At 52.8% G+C, this 23,085-nt stretch overlaps 11 protein-coding genes across 11 annotated transcripts; 5 read left to right on the forward strand and 6 right to left on the reverse strand.

The window, feature by feature from the left end:
- Positions 1-437: 437 nt before the first annotated feature.
- Positions 438-2,124, reverse strand: Z517_02441 (uncharacterized protein; the record flags this gene model as incomplete). Its single annotated transcript, XM_013431550.1, has 2 exons — positions 438-2,054; positions 2,110-2,124. 2 exons carry the CDS (start codon positions 2,122-2,124, stop codon positions 438-440), a joined length of 1,632 nt encoding a protein of 543 aa, XP_013287004.1.
- A 398-nt stretch (positions 2,125-2,522) lies between these two features.
- Positions 2,523-3,884, forward strand: Z517_02442 (uncharacterized protein; the record flags this gene model as incomplete). Its single annotated transcript, XM_013431551.1, has 1 exon — positions 2,523-3,884. One exon carries the CDS (start codon positions 2,523-2,525, stop codon positions 3,882-3,884), a length of 1,362 nt encoding a protein of 453 aa, XP_013287005.1.
- Positions 3,885-4,446: 562 nt separating this feature from the next.
- On the reverse strand, positions 4,447-5,598 carry Z517_02443 (uncharacterized protein; the record flags this gene model as incomplete). The annotated part of the gene is made up of 3 exons (XM_013431552.1): positions 4,447-4,841; positions 4,898-5,448; positions 5,504-5,598. The coding sequence occupies 3 exons, from the start codon at positions 5,596-5,598 to the stop codon at positions 4,447-4,449; spliced, it is 1,041 nt and encodes a 346-aa protein (XP_013287006.1).
- A 525-nt stretch (positions 5,599-6,123) lies between these two features.
- Positions 6,124-8,802, forward strand: Z517_02444 (uncharacterized protein; the record flags this gene model as incomplete). The annotated part of the gene is made up of 2 exons (XM_013431553.1): positions 6,124-6,774; positions 6,823-8,802. The coding sequence occupies 2 exons, from the start codon at positions 6,124-6,126 to the stop codon at positions 8,800-8,802; spliced, it is 2,631 nt and encodes an 876-aa protein (XP_013287007.1).
- Positions 8,803-9,175: 373 nt separating this feature from the next.
- Positions 9,176-10,837, reverse strand: Z517_02445 (ubiquinone biosynthesis monooxygenase COQ6; the record flags this gene model as incomplete). Its single annotated transcript, XM_013431554.1, has 2 exons — positions 9,176-10,599; positions 10,660-10,837. The coding sequence occupies 2 exons, from the start codon at positions 10,835-10,837 to the stop codon at positions 9,176-9,178; spliced, it is 1,602 nt and encodes a 533-aa protein (XP_013287008.1).
- A 362-nt stretch (positions 10,838-11,199) lies between these two features.
- On the reverse strand, positions 11,200-14,260 carry Z517_02446 (uncharacterized protein; the record flags this gene model as incomplete). The annotated part of the gene is made up of 6 exons (XM_013431555.1): positions 11,200-11,642; positions 12,609-13,193; positions 13,242-13,306; positions 13,383-13,806; positions 13,875-14,165; positions 14,239-14,260. The coding sequence occupies 6 exons, from the start codon at positions 14,258-14,260 to the stop codon at positions 11,200-11,202; spliced, it is 1,830 nt and encodes a 609-aa protein (XP_013287009.1).
- Positions 14,261-14,886: 626 nt separating this feature from the next.
- On the forward strand, positions 14,887-16,082 carry Z517_02447 (uncharacterized protein; the record flags this gene model as incomplete). Its single annotated transcript, XM_013431556.1, has 3 exons — positions 14,887-15,034; positions 15,130-15,892; positions 15,959-16,082. The coding sequence occupies 3 exons, from the start codon at positions 14,887-14,889 to the stop codon at positions 16,080-16,082; spliced, it is 1,035 nt and encodes a 344-aa protein (XP_013287010.1).
- A 481-nt stretch (positions 16,083-16,563) lies between these two features.
- Z517_02448 (uncharacterized protein) lies at positions 16,564-16,824 on the forward strand (the record flags this gene model as incomplete). Its single annotated transcript, XM_013431557.1, has 1 exon — positions 16,564-16,824. One exon carries the CDS (start codon positions 16,564-16,566, stop codon positions 16,822-16,824), a length of 261 nt encoding a protein of 86 aa, XP_013287011.1.
- Positions 16,825-17,574: 750 nt separating this feature from the next.
- On the forward strand, positions 17,575-20,274 carry Z517_02449 (uncharacterized protein; the record flags this gene model as incomplete). The annotated part of the gene is made up of 4 exons (XM_013431558.1): positions 17,575-17,753; positions 17,802-19,251; positions 19,305-19,529; positions 19,588-20,274. The coding sequence occupies 4 exons, from the start codon at positions 17,575-17,577 to the stop codon at positions 20,272-20,274; spliced, it is 2,541 nt and encodes an 846-aa protein (XP_013287012.1).
- A 213-nt stretch (positions 20,275-20,487) lies between these two features.
- On the reverse strand, positions 20,488-21,333 carry Z517_02450 (uncharacterized protein; the record flags this gene model as incomplete). The annotated part of the gene is made up of 1 exon (XM_013431559.1): positions 20,488-21,333. The coding sequence occupies one exon, from the start codon at positions 21,331-21,333 to the stop codon at positions 20,488-20,490; it is 846 nt and encodes a 281-aa protein (XP_013287013.1).
- A 1,119-nt stretch (positions 21,334-22,452) lies between these two features.
- On the reverse strand, positions 22,453-22,899 carry Z517_02451 (uncharacterized protein; the record flags this gene model as incomplete). Its single annotated transcript, XM_013431560.1, has 1 exon — positions 22,453-22,899. One exon carries the CDS (start codon positions 22,897-22,899, stop codon positions 22,453-22,455), a length of 447 nt encoding a protein of 148 aa, XP_013287014.1.
- Positions 22,900-23,085: the final 186 nt, after the last annotated feature.

Here is a 23,085-nt window from a genome sequence, read left to right on the forward strand (position 1 = left end):
TTCAACACGCACAAGGGCCCGAATGGAACGGTGGAGAATGATCTTATACATTTCTCACAGGGTATGGGGTATCATGCCTTTCCTCCCTTGGGCCATTGCGCAGCCGCTGCCGATTGCACCACTTCCGATGCTTTTGTCCACCGTCATAGCTCTCAATACCATTTTCAATAGAGCGGCTCAATCTCGATGAACCGAAGGCCAGCACAAAACAAACCCTAGGCCGTATCTTGCTTCGAAATCAACGTGAGCTAGCCTGCTCCGATCTTTAACCCTGAACGCCGTGTGACTGTACATGCAATAGTCGTGACAAACATCTCTTGGCAGGCAATGATATAACAGCATTGAAAAGCAACATTCTTGTTGATCGTGAGTTGCCCAAAAAACAGAAGTCCATGCCCGCGGTGTCGTATCCGAGTGACAAGATTTCCTTTTTGGCTTCACATGCCTGTGACGACCTTTCCACCATCCACTACTATCTGCTCATCAATCCGTCTCTTCAGCGTCTCTTCATCGCCCCACTCGAGCCGTTTCCACGTCGTGATTCGCGCCTCATTCATGTCCATCTCAAAAAACCTCATTCTTCTGTGGTATCCGTAGTACCCACCATATCCACCAAATCCGGCGCCGCCGCCGTAACACATCCATAGGGCGGGTTTCTTGTTCTTGTCGTTCGCGGGCAGGCAGTAATCGTTCACATGGTCGTGGCCGCAAGAGACGACGAGAACGTTTTCTTCGACGAGGGCATCCTTGAAGTTCGAATTGTAGGCTGGGGCCGTAGGTGGTTCCGTCCAGTTTCCCACCCAGGCCAAATTATCTGGGTTGCGATATTCTGGTAAGGGTATGTGAATAAACGCCAGGTCCATGTGGATATGTGTGTATTCCTTATGTTTCCTTTTCAGAGATTGAGATGTGCTCTTGAACCAGTCAATCTGGGACTGTTTGAGCCAGTCGTAGCCATGATAGTGTTGTTCGTCGGGGGAATAGGAGTGGGTGTCGAGCATGTACAGCGTGAGCGCTGAGTGAGAGGAAGAGCCCCGTCCGAGGATTTCCACCACGTAATTACCTACACCCTCAACATCTTCGGGCCCGGCGGTGGAGAGGGAGTAGGGAAGGCCGTCCATAATGGTCATTGATTCGGCGCGGTTGAGGTTTCCTTCATCATCATGATTACCGAATATGCCTGCGTAGGGAATTTTATGTCGAGCAAACATTTCAGAGTATTTAAAGATCGCGCTTTGAGCGTCAGGTGCGGTATCGCCGTTCACTTGGTCGCCAGTTAGGACGACAAAGTCTGGTTGCTCGTCTTCGATCATTCGAGCGAGGAAGTCGAGCGTGCGCGTATCAGCTTCGCATTCCTGTCCTTCCGGGAGTGCATGGCGACATTTCCCCAGGCCCGTCGCGAGATGGAGATCTGCTGCCTGCATGATCTTGAATTTGCCGTCTTTTCGTATTCGAGGGACAGGTCTCTCCACTTTCAGGGCAGGGCCTTTGCGGACCGTGAGACGAGGTTCGGGTGACTCGCGATCTGCATCAATGAACAAGGAGATGTCCTGGACTTCCCAATTCGAGCGAGGATCAACCGCATCGTGACCAAAGAGGACGTCAACTCCTGTTACCATGTTGTCATGTCGTTTTGAGGACAACTTAATCCATATTCCGGCGGGACGGGACTCCCATCTTTCATCCTTTGAAGCTGGATCAACAACTGACGGCTGCAACCGACCAATCTTGACTTCCGTGACCACTTCAGCATGGGTGCTTAAATCATCTTCGCGCTGTCGTTCGACATAGAGGTAGGCTTTTGACAAGAAGCCTTTCCCCAGATACAAGTCTTTGTCAACTCGATGCCAGTTTTCGCCGTCGACTGTACATCGGCTGAAAGGGTTTAACGATGAGCAGGTGACGACCGTCAGGTCGGTGACCACGAAACCGGGATGGTGCGCAGGTAGATGGCTGTGGATGGCATTAGGGAGGACTCGGTATCTATTATCGAGGAACAGGACGAGGAATAAGACGATCGTGATTAACACTCCAAGCTGTATGCCTGTGCGTACCTGCAACAATGGTTAGCGACGTGCAGCAGGTCGAGGTTGAGGCTTGAGCAAATACAAGTCTCCTGGTCATGTTCGCATGTGCAACGTGAAGGCCGCCTGAGCGGGCTCGCTCTCTGGACTGATCCGGGTCCTCGCAACTTTTATCCGATGTAGATCGATGATATCAATGATCATTGAATGCTCTTAGAACCGGAGTTTTGAAATCATGGGATGGGATAAATCCACACTCTCAAGTCTACCATGTTAGCCGTGCACCCGTGTCCCTGACCAAAGTGGCTCGTATTCGCGCGACGAATGATCGACAGAATTACCACAAGTAGCCTAGCTTGATCTGGGCTTTCGGCAGACCTTCTACTAACAGTATACTTTGTTGGAAGAATTTCAGCGCAGGGTTAAAGTAATCCTTGTCCCTGGACGTTCCAAAAGTGAGGAAAGTCCGGGGCAGCGTTGATTGAGTTGCGCGGTGGCATGTCTGGGGTTTTCCGATTTCTGAAAAAAGCTTTTGGATTCTCGAGAACCTCGGATAAGGTTGCCAGCGTCCTCCAGAATGCTGTCGCAAGAGATCTGACCCGGTTTGCAGAGGGCGACAGAGTCCTTGTGGATGGATCGAAGCTCACCTTTCCTCTGCAGCGGAACTTAAAGTACGCGTTTTCCAAGGGGCAGCTCGCCTTGAACGACATTATCGGCAAGCCAGTCACTTCTACATACGTTCGATCATCGAAAGGCTCACTGCACAAGATCGAACTCCCATCGCTTGAGGACTACGTCACGCTCACGCCTCGGCTTGTGACCCCGGTCTACGCCAGCTATGCGTCGTCGATCGTCTCCTTGTTAGACATCCACCCTGAGCCACATACGGCAAACTCGAACCGCAATGTCGGAGCGCGTCGCCTGCAGATTCTAGAAGCGGGTACGGGCCATGGTAGTCTCACTCTGCACCTTGCTCGAGCCATAGCAGCTGCAAACCCACCTCCTCCAGCCATTGATCTCCCTGTTCTACGCAGAGCCGTGGACAAGAAGTCCACACAGTCATCGCCTATTGCCGTAGATGATTCACCCGGATCGACCTCGCTCGAGCGGCTGTGGGACGAATGGAAAGAGACACGTGGTGCGGTCCTACACACGGTGGAAGCGGTTCCTGCGAACAGCATCCACGCGGAAAAGGTGGTGCGCGGATTCCGCCGAGGTCTATACTGGCCACATGTGGATTTCTACACTGGAGATGTGAAAGAGTGGATCGCACACCACCAGAACTCCAAGGACGAGTTCCTCGACTACGTCCTCCTCGATATGCCTGGCGTACATAATCACATCCAAAATATTGTGCCCGCAATGCGCGACACGGCAAAACTGGTTGTGTTTGTGCCCTCAATCACGCAGATCGCAGATTGTGTGAAGGTTGTTCGAGAGCTATCCTTGCCACTGAACATGGACAAGGTGTTGGAACTAGGTGAGGGTATAAGTTCGGGGAGGAAGTGGGACGTGAGGCTTGTGAAGCCAAGGAAAAGTACCACGCCCACGACCAATACGGAGACTCAACTGTTGGGTCACGAGCAGGAGCCCGTAGTTGTCTCAAGGCCTGGAAGTGAGAAGGAGCATCAGGGCAGCGCAATCGACGAGGCCATCGACGACGGGGAGCCTGCCGACGGCGAAATTTCCTCAACGTCGCAAGATGACCATCCAGTTATGGTATGCCGCCCGCTTGTCGGCGAGCGCACGTTCGGAGGCGGTTTCATCGCGCTGTTCAGGAAGACCTCATCTGCATCCGCAGCTCTGGATGCGGAATGGCGCAAGAGTCACACAGGGAGGGCCAAGAGACGAAGTCGCTAGGGATCTCGCTTTCCTCAGCCGTCTGGCTTGGGGAGACTGATCCTGTGACGGACCGAGACCGAGGATCAGCAGAACATACATAAGATCACCAATATTGTCGGTTTTGATGGGGTGGTGACCAAAACACACGATGGGTTTGTACAATAATGCCGCCAGGGGAAAGATCGGCGCAACTTCAGTGTAAATCACATTTATTTGCTCCTGCGCAGATACGCCAGTGTCGCACATTAAAGTCTCTTTTTTTTTCCTTTTCTCATTGCTCAGCCTTTTTTCTGTCTTCTCTTCATATATTGCCTCGGAGACATGCCACCTGATGCTACAGTCTAGACAGAAAAACACTAAACTCAAGCGTGTATAGCAACAAGAAGAAGAGGAAGAAGCAGGACAACGTCCCACAAAAGACAACCCTGTAGGGATCTTTGATGCAACACAAACGCCATGCACAACTTGGTAAATGCTGATCTCTCGTGGGCCTGTTGCCTTTGTGTTCAACACCAGCCTCCCCCCCGACCAAGATCTATTTCCAAAACCTCAACCCGACTCGACAAGCATGCGTGCGTGGCTACTTCAGAGTAACAGGCACGCTTGCCTTCGCCTTTTCCAAGACGCTCTCTGCGGCCGGCATAGCTCGGCTCTTGAGCTTGGCGGCGGCCTCTTTGAGCTTCTTCTGCCGCATGATCCGGATGTAGGAGAAGAGTAATAGGAAGAGTATTTCCACTCTTTCCTTGGTCATCATGAGGATGCCTTGCACCATGAGGCCCTTCATGAGTTGAGGACCAATCCCCTTGAAAAGCGCGAGTGGCCCTTCATGTTCGATGATATATGCCATCACTTCGGTGAAGGTCTTGAAGTGTTTGCCTTCCCGGGCTGGCGGAGGTCGGGATTGGAGGCCAACTTTGGCCACAATCAAGGGCTGGGTGCAGATCGTTGCGATCGACTTGGAGATGGCTCCAAGGACTGCCCGCGCGTGTCAGTACGATATCACACCTTGACTCGAATCCCATTTGACTTACCAAAAGCCTCCCATGGGTGGAGTCTCTCCCGACCTGGGAACATAATGTCCTTCAGACGCTGATAAGCGCCGTACGTGATTGCGGGGTTGACGCAAAGCACGAGCGAGGCCTTGAGACCCCTCCAGAGGCCAGTCCAACCATCCTCACTGTGAACGACCTCCTTTCCCGTCTCCCACAGGCCCTTCTTGTGACCCCTTGGTTGTGTCTGCTGCCGCGTGGTGATGACTGCCACGGGGATTGTGAATATCTGAGCAATAGCTCCCGCGACAGCACCCAGGGACAACTCGGCAGCTGTGCCAGGATGGCCTCCGGGAACTGTTCGGTATTGTGTGTATAGCGTCCGCACTACTGAGTACCAGTAGAAGTAGGCGAAATTCGTCGAGGCAACACCGATCAAAGCACCGTTGAGGCCCGAGTATAGGCCGGCGACGCCGTCATGCTCGACGATCTTTTTGATGGCGTCCCAAGTCGACTCGTAGTGATGGTGCTCGGCCGTGTGCTGGTGTACATGGCCTTTCTTCTTTATCTGGACTTGTAGTCTTGTCTTGACACTGCGGGCTCCCATTAGTAGCTTATCTTGTGTCATCCAATCTGAATTTGCCATACATGTCCAGCGGATAGACCAGCGCATTTGCAAGGACTGCGCCAGTTGCACCTGCAACGGCGCTCTCCCACGGCGCCAGCTGCCCGGCTTTTGTCATGGCTTTGTCTGGGTGGCTCTTCGAGCGCTAAAGGAGGGGAGAGAGGAACGAGGTCGGGAGGGTTCTTGAGCTCAAAGCCGGACCTCTGTGTGCTGATATAGAAAGCCGGGTAGGCGGGAGTGTTGGAGGGACTGGGTTTCTTTCGGCTGGTCACAACGTCAGAGTTTGGAGGGAGCTGCAGCTGATATGGGTAAAGAAGAAAGAATGGTCGCGTAATTATTTTACTAGGGAAACCTCATTGATCATTCCTCATCTGCCCGAGAGACATGGGCGATCTCGCATACGAAAAACCCCGTGGGACATGGATTGAGTGGCATCTGAGTGGCTCGGCCGTTGCAGCTCGATCCTGTCAAGCCGAGGTAGTGGCAATTCCGCTTGTCCACACACAGCCTGCGCTTCTTCGCTCACCCTTCCGTGGTCCATTCTCACTCTTCCGAATCCCGGCCCGCCTCCGATAATTTTCCATGGCCGCTGACGTTTGCGAGAAGCCCTTTTATCTCGAGCTAGTAGCCTAGCACCTAGGTAATGGATGACAGCCTCTCCAGGCTTGAGGAGCAGGCTCGCTCGATCGAGAGGACAATCCCATTCAAATCCACGGGCAAGGCAGTACTAGATGCCACCATCAAGACTGCCGAGTTGTACTTTCAGGCTCTTCGCCTCGCTGACAAGCCTTCAGACAAGCAGAGGCTCGACACCAGGTTCAACGAACTCCTAGCGCGGGCCGAGCGGCTCAAGGCAGCCCAGAATGAACAGAACAGACTGGTCCCTGCGGCAGGATCGAGAGAGCTCCTCGAACCACCTGTTTCGCGCCGCGAGCTCACGACGCGAGAAAAAATTATACTCCTGGAGGGTGGTAAACTGAATGGTTTCAAGTTCACTCCTTGGACGGCTCCACCATCCTCGGGTGAATTTGCCCTTCGTGATGGCGACGCTTTATTCACAGACTCGAGGTCGCTGCCTCTGTCCACGGCACAGCTTGAATCGTTTGATGGTTGGAAACGACCGCAGCAAGCACTTCCGTCAGTTCACTGCGACCTCAGTGGACATAATGGTATTGACGCGGCCGTCATGTATTTGCCTGAGCCTATGGACCTCGTGCAAGACATGACATCGGACTGTTCGGTGGTTGCGAGCCTGTGTGCTCTATCCTCCAGGGTAGAGCGCGGGTTTCCAAAGGTAGGACAGGAGCTTTGACAGCCCAGCTCGTTACTAACCCTCACTCAGATCCTGCGAAGTGTAGTGCATCCTTTCAACTATGAAACTGATCGGATGATTCTGTCGCCTAATGGAAAATACATTCTCAAGTTATATTTCAATGGTTGCTGGAGAAGGGTCGAGATTGACGACTATTTGCCGTCTTCCAAGACTTCCCGAGTTCTTCATGTGATTGACCGCCGGCATCCTAAGTTACTATGGCCAGCCCTGGTTGAGAAAGCATATCTAAAAGTTCGTGGCGGTTATGACTTTCCTGGGAGCAACTCTGGGACAGATCTCGCCGTGCTTACCGGGTGGATTCCTCAACAAGTCTTTCTCCACGATGAGGATGTCGAACCAGATCTCTTGTGGGAGGAGATCATTGCTCAGTTTCGAAGAGGAAATGTTCTCGTCACCATTGGAACTGGCAAATTACCCCGCCGGGAGCAAAGACACCTCGGTCTCGCAGCGGAACATGACTACGCAGTCTTGGACATGTCTACTAACGCTCATGCCAAAGAGATGCTCGTCAAAAACCCCTGGGCTGACGGAGATGTATGGCGGGGGGCGGCAAGGCGCCGACCGCATCGAAACGACGAAGAATCTCCAATTGACACGCCTGAAAACGAAGAGATGATGCCTGGCACCTTCTGGATGGACTTCAACAGCGTGTTCCAATATTTTGAGAATATGTATCTCAACTGGAACCCTGCATTGTTTTCTTATCGAGAAGACCTTCACTTTTCGTGGGATCAGGCTAATGCTACGCCAACCGGGAGCTTGATCGTCAACAATCCCCAGTTTGCAGTGGCAGCTTCTGGTACAGGCGAAATCTGGTTGTTACTACAGCGGCATTTTCGAACAGGAGACTACACGCAAGAGACGACAAAAGAAAACGGATATATCGGCCTCTCCTTGTATTCGTCTCATGGCAATAGAGTTATATCGAGTGAAGGGGCAAAAATACGGGGACCATTTGTGGACTCTCCCAATACCCTGTTGAGGTTCAAAGCTACTGCTCAATCGGGCTATACTGCAGTTTTGGTATCACAGGGCCTTCCTCTTGGGAAGATGAACTTTACAATCTCGGCTTTGTCGAAACATCCAGTAGCACTGTCGGAAGCACCACTGCCATATCCCCAGAAATTCAGCCTCAGCTCCGCGTGGACCAGGTCAAACGCTGGAGGAAACTCGGATTCAGCAAACTACTTGTCCAATCCCCAATTTCGAATGACCCTGTCCACTGCGCAGAGGATTGCATTAGTTCTGAGGATTGTGGGATCGGTCAAGCCTATCGCTGCAGTAGAACCCGATGTCAACGTCAAAATCCTGGTACTCTTCAGCAACGGGTCAAGGATTACCCGCCTTCGCCCGCGGGATGTTCTCGCGCACTCTGGAGACTACCGACGTGGGAGTGCTGTTGTTGAAACCAAGCTAGGACCCGGTACCTATACGATTATCTGCTCTACATTTGATGAGGGTCAATTTGCGGATTTCTTCCTCGATCTGTACTCGTCTGCGGGCGAGAGTATAACTTTGAATCAACTGCCAGCGGAAGGTGCTGGGCGATTGAGCATCAAAAGTAGTCCGGCAGTGTTCCACAGTTCCACAGATCGCCTGCTCGCGCCGCTTACGGTGTCGAGGCTATCTCGGATCTCGTTCGTTGCGCGATACGAAATCGTCACCACTGCACAAGCGCATTCCTCCCTCTTCAAGATGACACTCGAGCGAGGTCAAGGGCCGTATAAGGACATTCTCGCGACGAGCGAGATCGACAACGTGGAATTCGGCAGTATCTCTTCAGGTCTTCGGATTATCGATATCGATCTGCACCCGTCGCTGTGCGGGCCTGGCTCTAGTGGTCTCTGGCTTGTTCTCGAGCGACTGCCGCAAGGCGGTCAGAGCGATGGAGAGGACGGGGTCGTTGAGAAGAGCGATGAGATTTTGCACGTCGAAATGTTTACGGATGAGAGAGTTGAGCTGGGCGCCTGGGGCCTGGGAGACGGTTGATCGAGGGCGCAATTCATGAAAGAATGGGGCTTTGGCTTTGTGGCAACGCGTGGGATCTGGACAGCAGCATTGGTATAAGCAAGCAGTTGGCGTCTTAAACCCGGATGGGCTGGCCGTTGGATCCTTTACAGCATTTTTATTCGTTTTTACCCCCTAAAGTCTGTATACAAATTGAAAGTTCCTAGGTATTTAATACAGATTGCAAAACAGTCAACAGGAAACGCCCCCATTGTCACTCCGTCCAGAAGGTAAAATCCTCTGGGTACACACCGAGCACACAGATATGTTTGCTGTCTCTCGAGCCACGCCACAAATGCGTCGTCACAATTCCTCCCGTTTGTGGTTCGTGAAACCTCGGCAACCACGACCTAGCTTAGGTAGCCTGCTTCATGATCAAACTCTTGAGTCCGGGCACGACGCCCGAGTCCACGACCTTCATGCCCAGGCCCCGCGCGGTACCGACCAGCCTGCTCAACATGCTGCCGTCTCCGGCACTGCCCATCTGGTAGAGCCAGTTGAGGGCGTCGACGCCGCCGGCCATGACGAGGCCCTTGCCGAATCGAGCCGCGTTGTAGCGCTCCAGGGCGAAGGCGTCGCCAATGTCCATGCCGTGCTCGACGGCGTAGGCGACCGCGTCGGCGAGTGCGGCGGCGTCGCCGAGGCCGAGGTTCAACCCCTGCCCCGCGAGCGGGTGGATGGTGTGTGCGGCGTCGCCGATCAAGGCGACCCTCGGCCCGGTGAGGGACGTCGCGTGGCGCAGACGCAGCGGGAACGACGCGAGCGTCTTCTCCTGCACGCCGGTGATGATCGGCGGGGCGCGCGCGGTCGGCGGAGGTTGCGTGTGTTGGAGTCGCCAGCGGAGTTCGTCTTCGTGTTGTGCCGCCGCATCCTCGACGCATGGCAGGCTGAACATGTACTTGATGTCCGTCTGCGACAGCCTCAGCGCGGCGTTGATCATCGCCAGCTGCGCCGCAGGTGGCAGGGACTTCAAGTATGCGGCGTTGGCGGGCGTCGTGGACCACACCAACGATGCGTGGTTGTTTGGGAGAGGCAGGATGGCGATCGGTCCGCCGAGCTCGGGAAGGAAGCGTTGGTATGCGGTTGCGCGGTTGCCGAGAGGTTCCTCGGAGAAGAGGTCAAAGTCGTCAGCGTTGAGGCTGTCGTCGGCCGGTTGCACCGTGAGTGTAGCGACTACGCCGTGCCGGTTGTAGTCCCAGCCGCGGGATGCGATGCCCGCGAAGGTGCGCACGGGCGAGTTGAAGCCGTCGGCGCCGACAAGGAGGCGGGCTGCTATGGTAGATGGATGTTGTGACGAAGGCGAGGATGGGGAAGGCGTCTTTGATTCGAGGGCAAGAACCGGCCAGGTGGACAGGTTGAGCCCGTTGGGGTCGTCTTCGCCGTTCGTGATGGACGAGACGCTGGTGTTGGAGAACAGCGACGATTCTGCGTCGAGCTGGGCGATCCGCTCGAGGAGACCTCTCGTCAGATTGGCGTTCTCGGTCATCGTCGCCACGGTGCTCGGAGGTGCGTTGTATTTGCTGGTCTCGGCCGTCCAGTCGAATTGCAGAGTTGCGTCGTTCGCAGCGTCCCAGACTTGCATCTCATCGTAAGCTTGAACGCGAGACTGGTCGACATGTCCCCATGCGCCCGTCGTCTCGAGAAACGAGACGGACGAGGACGTCAGGCTGCTGGCACGATTCGAGTATTTGTCTTCCGGTAGACTCCATTGACGAAGCTTGGGCAGATCTTGGGTCTCGATCAGGGCCGTTTTCAGATGTGATGTTATGGGCGACGACTCTGTCAGAAGATTAGCTGTCGTCCACTCTGTGACGACCAGGGAGGGAGAAAACAACGAACTTAACGCTGCTAGGAGGGCCAGGCCAGCTGGTCCGCCACCGACTGTCACGATGTCGAAGATCTCGGGGGTTGATGATGCTTTAGTGGATGCGAATCGTCTCCGTCTGCTTGAGGTCAGGCTTTTCCGGCATTGGATGCAAATGAAGCGCGTGTCGGCAAGAGACAATTTCGCCGGCATCTTGATGAGACTGTGCGCGTTGGTGTTGTCGGAAGCTTACAGGAATCAATATATGCGGAGATTCACCATCGCTGATTCTGTGGACGTGATGGAAGGATGAAGCCAGGGAAGCAAGTGTTGAGGTGAGAGAAACTAATCTTTGAGCCAATCACGATCGACTCTCGGCAGCCTTGCTCAGCCTCGTCACACCATCTACCAACGAGGCACGAGGCTGGAGACGCCAGTATCTTTGATAGCAGGATACAAGCATATACACAATATGGACCGGTAATTACTAGACTCCACACTACTGACCCTGATAGTTAGTCACCAGTGTCGTGACATGTATTTGCAGGCCCAATCAAAATTGTCGCTGAATTTTCTCAATGTCGATGGGTGAATCCCAAGGGACCTTGAGCATAGCGGCCGTTCACATAATACAAACAGACATCCGTGTCACCCACGCCATCCAATCTATCGTAAACATGCTCGACTTCGCCAAAAACCACCATATGATCTCCGATTTCCACTGCCTTTTCGGGCAGGTACCGGCACCTGATCTGAAACTTTGGAAAATATTGAATGATAGGAGGTGAGTTGGGTCGGAATGCTGGCACTGTGTCAGAGCGCCACCGCGCGAACGAAGCCAGATTTCCGTCTCTCCGGTGAAAAGGCGAAGAGGCGTTGCCGCGCGCAAATTTTTCGGCGATTTTTTGTCCCATCTGATCGCAGAGAAACAGATGCACGTTAAAAAGGCCCGAAGTTTTGATGGCCTCATATGTTGACGACAGCTGCTTGATATTGAAAGAAACAATCGGTGTCGGATCTAATGTTACAGTGTTGAAGGAAGATACGGTTGCTCCTCGCCATGCAGAAGGATCACCATTGGTGCTGATAGATATGTCGGTCGAGGTAATAACAGCAACGGGATGGGGGACGTGGCGCATTAATCCCTTGACTCTCTCGTGAAGAGACATTTCCCACCTCACCTGCGACTGGGCATGCTGGGCTCCCTGACTTGTTGGACTTTCGGACTTTGCGGAAACGGTTCCGGAGTCGACTTTTCGAGCTTGGACTGAATCATTCAATGATTCTGAGCCTGCCTCGAGACCAGCTTTTGTGGCTTTGGAACCTTGATTGGTTGTTTTTGAGCTCAGTCGCCTGGTAAGGTGTCGGGAATTTGTCGTCTTTGAGTTAATCGGTGCCTGGGGGCTTGTTCTCGTCAAGTTTCGGCGTTGACAGAGGCTGACATTTTCACGCAGTAAAGAGAAGTTGCGTCGACAGCCGCGACAGACTGTTTGAAACCCGATCACTTAGTAGGGTCAACAGGAGAAATTAAACAAAGCGCCGGTGTGCTCTTACGATGTACAGTCCCTCTTTTGGTCAGAAGTGAGCAGATAGAGGTCAATGCTGGTAGATTGCCCGAGACACGTAGAGGGCTCATGGCAATGACTGGAGCGGGACAAGGGGCCGACGCCTTGCCATCAGATAGAAATTCTTATGATATACATATCTTCCAGTCATGAATCCAGAACCCAAACTGGATACACCGGGGAATAATTGGCGACAGACAATTCCAACAAGTTGGTTACTGGGTTGGAAGCTCGTCTCCCCCGGAGAAAATGGAATCTCTTGGCATATTTTCCGCGTTTGTGCACCACACGGCTTTGTCGACAGCCTCACACCTTCGCAGCTGTAATCAACTTGCCTCTATTCCCATCAACACAATGAAAAGGTGAAGCTGTCCCATACTCCGGATATGCAAGTGAGGCAGTTGATCAACTCCCCGTACTTAGCCCGTCTGAGGAAGATAATGCCGAGGAAAAGATGTCCTCAGCAGGTTTATCAAACACCAGGCCAATCCACATGACCGAGTCCATCATGTCACGAAATCCACTCCATGAATCAATTCCACATCGTTTGATGGTTGATTTCAGCCAAGGACTCAGCCAAATATCACTAGTGTCTTCGAGCACTGTAATACGGCCAACTACAAGAAGCCAGAGTAACAGCGGCCGCCATCTGTCGTCCAAGGTGTCAAGGCCAGCAAGAGCTTGTTGGTAGGTAGAGGACAATGTTGTCCTTCGTACCCTGAAATCTGGCAGCTGTAAGAAGACTTGTGAGGAGAAAGCCAATAGACCGAGCCGGATAGCTGCGTCAAGCGAACCAGTTGCAAAGCTCAAGTGGAGAAGGCGATACATCACTGAGGCAGTTGCTTCGAGCAGAAATTCTTCCGAGAGCTTGCGTTTAGTCCTGGCGGCGCGGTTGATCTGGAGGCAAAATCCCTTCAGAGCTCTCCAGACAGTGGCCAGATCTTTGTCGATCACGTTGAGGAATTTCTCAGGGTAAGGCCTGCAAGTTGTTGCGTCGGTCGACTCTGGAACGGATACCAACATCAGGTGCGGAAATGGCCTATAGGGCTCACCAGAAGAGCAAGCCGAGAAGAATGTAGGCGTGAGGCCGGTTTCGATTGCCAGTCCGATGTCGCATCTGTGCAACTAATCAGCATTTTACCAGACAAGAAAATCCCTGAGCAAAGTTGTCAGAACGGTGCAGAGTTTGATACCTAAAGATCTCGATGGCGAGTCTCGTCTTAAGCAAAATGGTCTCAATCCCTCCTCTGAGATTGATCATCATGCAAAGGCCTTCCATGTGACGCTTTGCGGTGTCATAGTCTCCAGTCATACGAGCGTGAAGTGCCAGGGCAATAACCACCATCATAGTGGGAAGGGCAATTTTCAGGTCCTCGTCTGTCGAATCTAGTCGCTCGCGTAGCAGCTGAAGTGCCTTTGAGAAATGTGGAGATGTGCCATGGGGAGCTTTATGATCTTCACGACCTCGCATTAGTTCAACGTATGCATGAGTTCCCAACGCAGTGGCGTGAAGGAAGGCTGCATCGGACGCCATGGGGCCAACCAGCACCCTCTCTCTTTTGATGAAGGCAATGCATGGCGCCAATGGAACAGTGGCTTGCCTTGCGAGAGAAGCATCTGCATTCCGCATGCTGTCAGCCCTCTAACTTTCAAGCAGGAATCCACAAGAGCAAGATGAGACATACAAGTCAGAATATCGGTGATTGCGGACGGCTCAATCTCGTCTGCCAGCTGGGTGAATGACCACTCGGACCCAACCTTTTTCGGGATAATCGAGGATGATTGTTGTATTGGTACTTTGCCGCCAGTTGATGAATCCCACGCCGGTTCCGCCTCCCAGGGCAGGGTATCTTTCGGTCTGGCCCGCCGAGACTTCCCCAAATTCTTGCCTAACATCACATGGCTCCGTATGAGCTTGCGTGTCTGTAGATCATTCTTCTTCGTCGTCCCCGCGGACACGATAAATGGCATGCCTGCTGTCAAACGGGATGTCAGCATCAGGACCATGGCTCTAGATGAAACGCTCTGTTGATTGCCCCAAGGACTTACGCGACGGGATTGCTTGAGGCATTATGGAGCCTTTTGCACAGTCAATGCACGGGAGACGTCAAGTTCGTCAAGAATTTGCCCTGATCGAGGCTGCCTGGTTTAGGTGCCAGTCGACGAGGTGGACTTTGCCAAAGCGAGGCCGTATTGCTTTCTCTTTCTGGCTAGGGTCAATAACTCCGTTTCAGAGAAGATTCTGCGTGGTCAATAGGCATCCAACTCGATTGCGAGGCTTTTTCGAGCTGGGATGGCGCAATCTGCTGTTCATTGTTTGAGGTTTGGTTCCAAGCGGAGAATCTCATGCACATATTATTTGCCATTTCCGGTTTAGACTGGGAAGGCTAAACCTTTTTGGATCAAGGGAACTCGACTATCCAGCCTCATCAGGACAATCCCATGGCAATGTCCGGCCAAATGATATTGGCCTGGTACTAGTCAGTTGGATGGTTGAGTTTTCTCCAACCGATGAACCGGCATGTTGTCAACTCGGCGCCGAAAGATTCCTTGTGTGAGGTATACAATGGTACATCCGCCTATATATATGACCTGAGAAGCACAGTCTCTGCTGTCGCTGGTGCAGTCTATCCATTCCAGGATCCTACTCTTCAATTACACATTTGTCAAGCCCAATTCCACGAGGACCAGCTCACGATGCCTTCCTCTCGGGACCTGCCTCCTATAACAACTCCATTCTTTCCAAGGCTCTTCTACAGAAACCAGTTTGTCGCCAAACCTCAGCGGCCGCCAAAGGGCACCGACCTCTCGGGGCAGGTTGTAATTATCACAGGAGGCAATACAGGTATATTTCCCCGATATGGACCACAATATTTCGTGGGGAGACATGGCCATCGTGGTTTTGGGGAGTGTTGACATCTGCTAACACAAGTTGTCCAGGTTTGGGTTTGGAGAGCGCCCGCCAACTGCTCTCTCTCAATCTCTCACGTCTGATTCTCGCTGTCCGTTCTAGTCAGAGAGGGGCAGAAGCAGCAAAAAGTCTCCATGCCACCTATCCACGAGCGACCATCGACGTTTGGCAACTGGACATGGCCTCCTATGATTCAATCCAGGCATTTGTTCGACGCGCAGAGAACGAGCTGACACGCCTCGATATCATAATTCTCAATGCTGGCAGATGGACGTACAATTTCACCAAGTTGCCTACTACCGGTCACGAGGAGATCTTCCAGATAAACTACCTCTCGACCGTTTTCCTTGCTATCTTGATGCTTCCCGTTTTGAAAAGCAAAGCTCCAGCGGGAAAGCCAGGCCGCTTGACCATCGTCAATGCTGCGCTGTCCCTGACCGCGAAATTCCCGACCAAGGACAGAACCCCTTTGCTCCCTTCATTCGATGATCCAAAGGCATTCAACATCAGCGAGACGTACAACACGTCCAAGGTGCTGGCACACATGTTCCTCTGGAAACTCGTCGACTATGTCTCAGCCGACGACGTCGTCGTGAACCTCGTGGACCCCGGCTTTGTCAAAGGAACACGACTCGCGCGGGATGCACCGAGGATCATGGTGGCCCTCGGTCAAATATTTGCCGCACTCACCGCCAGAAGTACCCGCGATGGTGCCTCGACGTATGTCGATGCCTGTCTGCTCAAAGGAAAGGAGTCTCACGGATGCTTCATAATGGGCTGGCAGATCAAACCGTAAGTTGCTCATGATTATCCCGTTCTACTGTGTTATTGTCTTGCTAAACAGGGTTGCCTGTCAAGGTTTGCAACCATGTTGTACACGCCCGAAGGGAAAGCTGTTACCGAGAAGCTGTGGCGGGAAACAATCGATGAATTGAGCTTTGCCAAGGTGCAAGACATCCTGGAGTCGATGAAGAGACATTGATCTCCTTCTTCAGCGGGATCAAAAAGGGGGTGCATTTGTTTGGCTGTTGTTAGGAAAGAGGGCGCCGGAAGGACTGTGGAGGAATTCTAATTTTCGACAAGCTTTTGCTCCTCTGAACCTTGGATTCTAATCCAACACAATTATTTATCTAGGTGTAGCATTCACAAATAGCGATTAGTCTTCGTGGACTCCTACGAAACTTGTCCCAGTGCTGCTGACACACGGCGAGAAATCCGAGATACTCGGCATTTGATCATCTCAGTGCTGGTGGTCATCTCCACCACCATAGCCGATATTTGCGAGACCGAAGCAGCATCAGTCTCATCAGTCACAACTCTCCACCATATAAGGCTTTCCCCGTAGCTCTTGACCAATACAACGAACGTCCAGACATCGCGCTCCGCGACAAAGCCATCAAGAGGACGCCCGAACCCGAAACCCGCCTGCGCCAGCAAAGACCCGAGCAGGAACAATATACATCATGCAGGACATCGAAGAGGCTACTGTCACCTTTCGCAAGTCCAACTTGACGACCAAGTGGTTGGCAAAGGATCGCTTAACACTCCTCCAATTGGCAGAAAAGTCTGGGCTGAAGCCTGACTACGGTTGTCGGTCTGGTGCGTGTGGAACGTGTGAAGTCAAGCTCTTGAAGGGGACCATCGATGGTATCTTGGAGGGAGACGATGGCGTCCTCATATGCAGCTCTGTTCCGGCAAGTGTTGAGGTGGAACTTGAACTGTGAGGCGGCACCTTCGTCTGTGGAGGGAAACAATTGCCGCAGCCTTTGACAGAGAGCTCGTCTCAAGGCCAGGAAGCGCAGGATCTTCGGGTTCGTGGAGAGGTCAGGAACGTATGTTTGGCTGCGGGCCTCATGCCTCGTTCACGCGTGGTCGGGCAGGGAGAGTAACTCGGTAGACAGACAGGCCTGGGGTTGCCCTGTGAATTCAGGGGAAGGAGAAAGCCGATGAGATTGGAACTGACGGTTGCAGGGAGCAAGTATGGCGATGACTGCGAGGATCATCACTACATGAACAACAACTGACGGACAACTGATGAAGACGTCCACCTGGCATCAGTCAGAACAAACAGCACTGTTTCTGTCTTGGGCCAAACCTCAGCCACCTTTTATCCCCTTCTCAACCGCACCTGGTAAGGGCGTGAGAATATTCTCAGTTGTTTCCTCACCGTACCTACTCTAGGTCTAGATACAGAGAGAGCGAGAGAGAGACAGAGAGAGAGAGAGATCGATCAAGAGTCCTTCTTTCCCACTTCCACCTTCTAGACTCTCCTCTGTGGCACTGACCTTATGCCGTCCCTGGGTGCCTGCTCCCCTAGAGTCAACGGTCACGTATGTTTAATCACTACGATGACCCAAAACAACCTGTCCTGAAACATATTGTCACTGCAGCGCCTTGACTTTCTCCACGGCACTGGAGCCTTTCAGCACTTCTGTCTCATTGTTTTATCCACATGAGTATCAGCTTAACCGACGATGCCCTTCCCCAGCCTGCGGCGGCGAACCGTCAACGAGGCAACCCAGCTACGAGACGAGCACAAGTCTCCTTCGCCCTCACCATCACCAAGAGCTCGCTCAGCCACCGTCCCTGGCCTTACCCCCCGCAAAAGCTTGTCCTCTCTCATCGACTCGGTCAGGAAGAGAGGAAATCCAAGGTAAGTCAAGACTGTGTGAGGTCAAGCAGCCGCTGACAAGATCCACAGTCCCTTGCCAACCAGATCCCACCATGATGCCCTCGAGCAGGAACTATACTCCGTCTACGATGCCTCGAATCCTGACCACGACCCTGATCGAGCCGGTCGAAGTCCCTCGGCAACAGACAAAGACAAGCGCTACTATCGGACACCAAGCCCTCATCCTCTCAAAATGTCAGCCGCGTCTTCTCTCTCAAGATTGTCTAAACTCAGTCGTGGCACTCCAAGCGGCAGAAGTTCAGACCTTTCCCAGGCAGGATCGCCCCCCAAAACTTTCCTCGAAACGCTAGCAGACGCTATCCGAGCCCCAACTTCATTATTCTACAAGGAGAATAAGAGCAGCTCAAAGACGGAGGATAGCAACACCTGGATCAGCAAGCCCCCGTCCCCGGCAAAGAGTACCAGTCCGAAGAAATCTGTCAGATTCAAGCCCGGAAAATCAATCATCGAGGATGAACCGAGGTCTTCTCCCATCGACATTCCCAGAGCAACGCCCTCTCTGCCTCCTGTTCAGCTTGCGAGCACGCCGCTCTTGCAATGCTTCGGGAATGACCATCCACATCTCATCCCCACCGGCAGGCCTCCTCCTCCGCGAGTACTGGATTCCACCATTAACTTCCGCCAAGCGATGGCTGCTGCCCAGACTTCCATCACTGAGGACGAGCTGCGGGATGTCTTCTCAGTCGGCACCCCAGCGTCAGAACTTCCAGTGCCCTTGCCTGGTATGAATGTCTCAGCGGAGAATCGGTTGAGCGAAGCAAGGGATGGACGTGAGATGGAATATCAACAGGGTATGCTTCAAGAGTACGATAACCAGTTTTCCAGCAAAGAACTGGAGCCTTGCCGATCTGCAAACATTGTCATTGAGACAGACTTTGTCGCCAACGATGAACGAGTCCAAGATTTACCTGCAGGAAATTACGTCGAAACCATAATGGCAACCACTGGACCACATTTCGCCTCCGATCCATGCCAATATGGTGGGAGCCCAAGGAAGTCTATATCCTCCAGCGACAGCAGTCATGATGTCGTATTCCCTGAGCTTGCAAACACTCTCGTCGCTACATCGGATGTTGAACTCGAGGAGACCGCCACTGTTAAAGACAGTACGGAGTCGGATTGCTCTGATGGACCATCACTCATCTTGGCGCGTTCGGCATTGATGACTGCTGAAGGCGAGGACATATGGCAAGGAAATCCAACCCATGAAGACATTCGTCTCCGTTTTAAGCACCCGGAATGCTATGGGCCCATAGATTCTCGTGATTCTCGTGATATGGACAGCGCCTCGGGCTTGAATGCAGGCTCGCAGCCAACCACGCGCGTCAAAGCAGCTATGACTCCGTCGCCAGACTCGACTGCAGAGTCGAGCCCGATCCAACTTCCACCATCTGCCGCTTCTCATGACTTGACCGCAGAATTGAAGAGAAAGAGATATCGATATCCGACCTCCGATGGAGTGGGTGACAAATAGCCTGCTATCCTTGAACCTGTTGCTGATTTCCATTCTAGGATCCCTATTTGTATGTACCGGAGAGTTTTCTTCACAATCCACCTTGGGTTGCAGAGCTCGCCCTTCGGTGCGACAGACCATTTCCAGAAAACAGACCAAGACAACTTTCTCCATTCTATCCTGGTCTTCGAACTGAGAGATACGAGAGATCAACGTCGATGACAGGAACTATGAGTGAAAGCGAACCTGACGGCGGAGCTTTCTTGTATCCGGAGCATACCGAGGTGGGCTTTTCCGGCCCATGTAGCTCAAGCGATCGATGCAAAGGCTAACAACGAATAGGACCAAATGGAGGCTTCTTCTCGGAATCTTGACAGGTTCGAAACATCGTCTGATATGTGGCCAGCAGAACAGTCCGCACCGATTACGCCGTCTCCGTCATCTGTTCCGCTACCCTTGTCCATTCGTCCCTCAGCAAGAACCTATGACAGACTGCATGCCGATGAGTCTGGGCCATGCCCTTTTGCAAATGAGCTAGGGTTATTAAACCTGGGCGACACACGTACTGAACAGAATGAGTTCGAAAAGAGCCCCAAGGCTATTGAGCATAGCCTGGAAAACAATTATGCTGGCTCAGGAGGCATTTTGCCTCAGATTTTGCGTGATACAGAGGAAGAAAAGCTAGCCAGAGCTGCTGAGGTCCTAAAAAGATTCATTCCTCGAAAGGCCAGCGGTTCAAGCTCCTCGCAGGATCCGACTATCGACCCCGAAGGCCACTCTGCCCGTGAGCATACAACAAAAATTCCTCGGTTGAAGCGTCTCCAGGGCCAAAGTTCAGAGCAGGAAATGGAGCCCTTGACTAAACCTCCGTTGGATCGAGGAAGATCGGCGACAATCGAAAGCAAATGGTCTGCAGGAAGCGAAATCTCCCAGGACAGCGGTTCGGGCGAAACCCTGCGGACAGCGATCTCCACAGACCCTACTGAAGGTATGGATGAGGACGAACGGATGTGCAAGGGCATTGTTTGACTATGAAGGATATCAAGTCGAGTGGCATGCCTGCTTCGAGAAACTACAGGTATCCGCAAGACGAAGTATATCTTATTGGCAAGGACCATCATTTTGGAATCGAATGGCAATGGTCAAGCCTAAGCACGAGGTACATTGCATCAGGATAGCATGATATGTGAATAGAGAGCACTTGAATCATCCGGTGGCATCTGATCAAGGATGCATTTTCTGTCAGGGTGGACCTGATTCACTAACACCCATCTTGCTGGCTGCCTCTCTGGCGGCCCTATGTTTACTCACGCTGCCCTCCATGCCATGACGAATAGCCTCGATGTCTCCCGGAATTATCATCTCGAACGTATCCCGAATGACGGCGTAGTCATAATAGCCGCACCTTGCAATGGGCTGTGTCTTTGCGACATCGATTTTGCCATCAGCGGTCAAGACCCGGTCGTCGATATGAATACCGACGACCTTGCCGATGACGATATCGACGGTGCCCATTGGCGGATTGCAGGGCAGGCGCAGCGTGGAGTGGTACTCGCACTCGAAGCGGACGGGCGAGGCCTTGACCATGGGCACGGGAGTCTTGAGCACCGTTGACCAGACCTTTTCGAGGGCGGCGCGCTCAAATTCGTCGACCCCGTAGGGGACCTGCTCGGCGGAGACGTTGACGGCCTCGCGCAGCTCCCACGTCGCCAGTTGCCAGCAAAACACGCCCGTGGCCTCGACGTTGCGCACCGTGTCCTTGTGCTGGTTCGAGGGTGTCTGGTTCGCCGAGAACATGACCATCGGTGGGTCGAAGGTCAGGTTGTTGAACTGGCTGAACGGCGCGAGGTTGGCTGTTCGGCGGGGTTCTGTCGTCGTAGAGGGGGATAATAGTGAGGCTGGCCTTGTTGTGGTCGATGTCGATGGTGTGGACTCTGATTCTGGCCCTTCCTGGGGAGGCGAGATGGTGCTGATCCAGCCTATTGGGCGGGGAATGACGCACGCCTGTTGTCTCCATCCCGTCCCCTTGGGGATGGACAGTGTGAGAAAATGCAGAGGTAAAATAGCAAAATGGGGACGAGTATACATGGACAGAGAAAATGGGCAGTATGTCAAGACTACCTAGTATCCTACATACCAGCCTTGTTTGGTAGGTAGGTACCTAGGTATGTACCTAGGTAACTAGACGGATGGAAATACAAATGATGAAGGAGAGTGCGTCTCGCGCCAACGAGGGAGGCAATCGACTCTGAACGTGACTGACTGAAGAGACTGAGGTGACTGACCTTGAACGGATCATATGGCAGGTTATGCTCTGTCTTGCCTGGTTCGTAGAACATCTTTTCCGGTGTGGTTCCCCGTTGCAGCAGCGGTTCGAATTCGAATGTAATGTATTTGTGATGAAGATCAGAATACCACCACGGTAAGGTGTGTGCAAGGTGCTCGCAAGGTCCGCGTGACTCGACGAGTACCTAAAAGTGGCACACGAATATAGGTTAATCCATATATATCCCTGTATAAAATACAGACCTACAAATAGGCATAATGTATGCCATACATATATATATATACCGCCCAGACCCCCCGGAGGAGTGGGGGTAGTTGCCTTAATATTCAATGCTTGTAACTCGGTACTCCATACCCCAACGCAAACTCCAGACTGCGAACATGACGAATGATCATTCCGGGCGCGAACCGGATCGGGGATCTGCCAAAGTAGGCCGACGAGTCGGAGAATTGGAATGAGACAAAGAGGGCTGACCGAACTACTGGACTCGGAATAGTAGGGTCGCGAAGCTCAATGAAAAAGATTTGTTGGGGTTTCCGAGATGCCAGTGCGGAATGGATGCTTTTCCTTTACCTTTGTAGGGGAATTTAGAGAAGTAATAGATGCGTCAATAGTGGTGATATTACAAAGCATAAATAGATCGCAGCTCGCCCATCAAAATGCGACCCACTCTGCGCTTATCGACTGTGCAGGCTCTTTCAATTGTCCTCGTCCCTATTGGGGATCGTCCTGCAAAAATCGTCTCTGGCTTCCCTACCTTGCATCCTCTCCAGATCGCGTGGCTTGCGTGACTTGCGTCCGTCTCTTCCGTCTCCTTTCAGTGCCTTCTCATCCCGAACGGCTGCACTTTTGCGGTGCTGGTATTGGTCCAGCTCACGATGTTGAACCGAAACTGCCCAACAATCATCTGCTTGGATACTTCACGAGAGCTCCTCCGCAAAAGTGACGCTGCGATGTTTGCCACGCTCACACATGATACCGACAACAAGAGTGGACGGCGCCGCAGACGACGAAGGTGAATCTGCGCTTATGTCGACCCCTCGGCGGGCAAGTTGCATCTCACCCATCTTCTTCCGCACGGCCTCGAGAATCAAACTCAATCTTGCAGCTGCGCCGCGGTTGGCCATGACTTCCTTGCGCAGATGGGAGGACAATCCCGTGTGCGTCTTCCGGAGTTTGGCAGGAGGATTTTTAATGTCCCTCACAGAAAAGGTAAGCTGCTCGACGGTGCCTGGCTCTAAGAGGGTGAGGGGACCGTGGGCATGACCATAGGAGATGATGATGAGCTCGAACTTCGACACGGTCTTTGCTGCGGCTTCAGACATCTCTGGTCTGGAAATCGACTCATGGTGGTCGAAATCTTCCATGACTGGCGCTGTTAACGGAATACGCTGCGCCTTGGACTCCTCACAGTGTAAGAGAAGGCATTTTACAATCGCGGCTGTGACCGGGCCGTCTCCCGAGGTAGCTTCACCTCAGATATCGATCACTGCACGTGGCGCCTAGGTCTCTTCTGTGATGGCGGGCAAATAATGGCCACGGCCACAGAGAGG

The sequence above is a fragment of the Fonsecaea pedrosoi genome (assembly GCF_000835455.1).
Source record: "Fonsecaea pedrosoi CBS 271.37 unplaced genomic scaffold supercont1.2, whole genome shotgun sequence".
In the NCBI taxonomy this organism is placed as follows: Eukaryota; Fungi; Ascomycota; class Eurotiomycetes; order Chaetothyriales; family Herpotrichiellaceae; genus Fonsecaea; species Fonsecaea pedrosoi.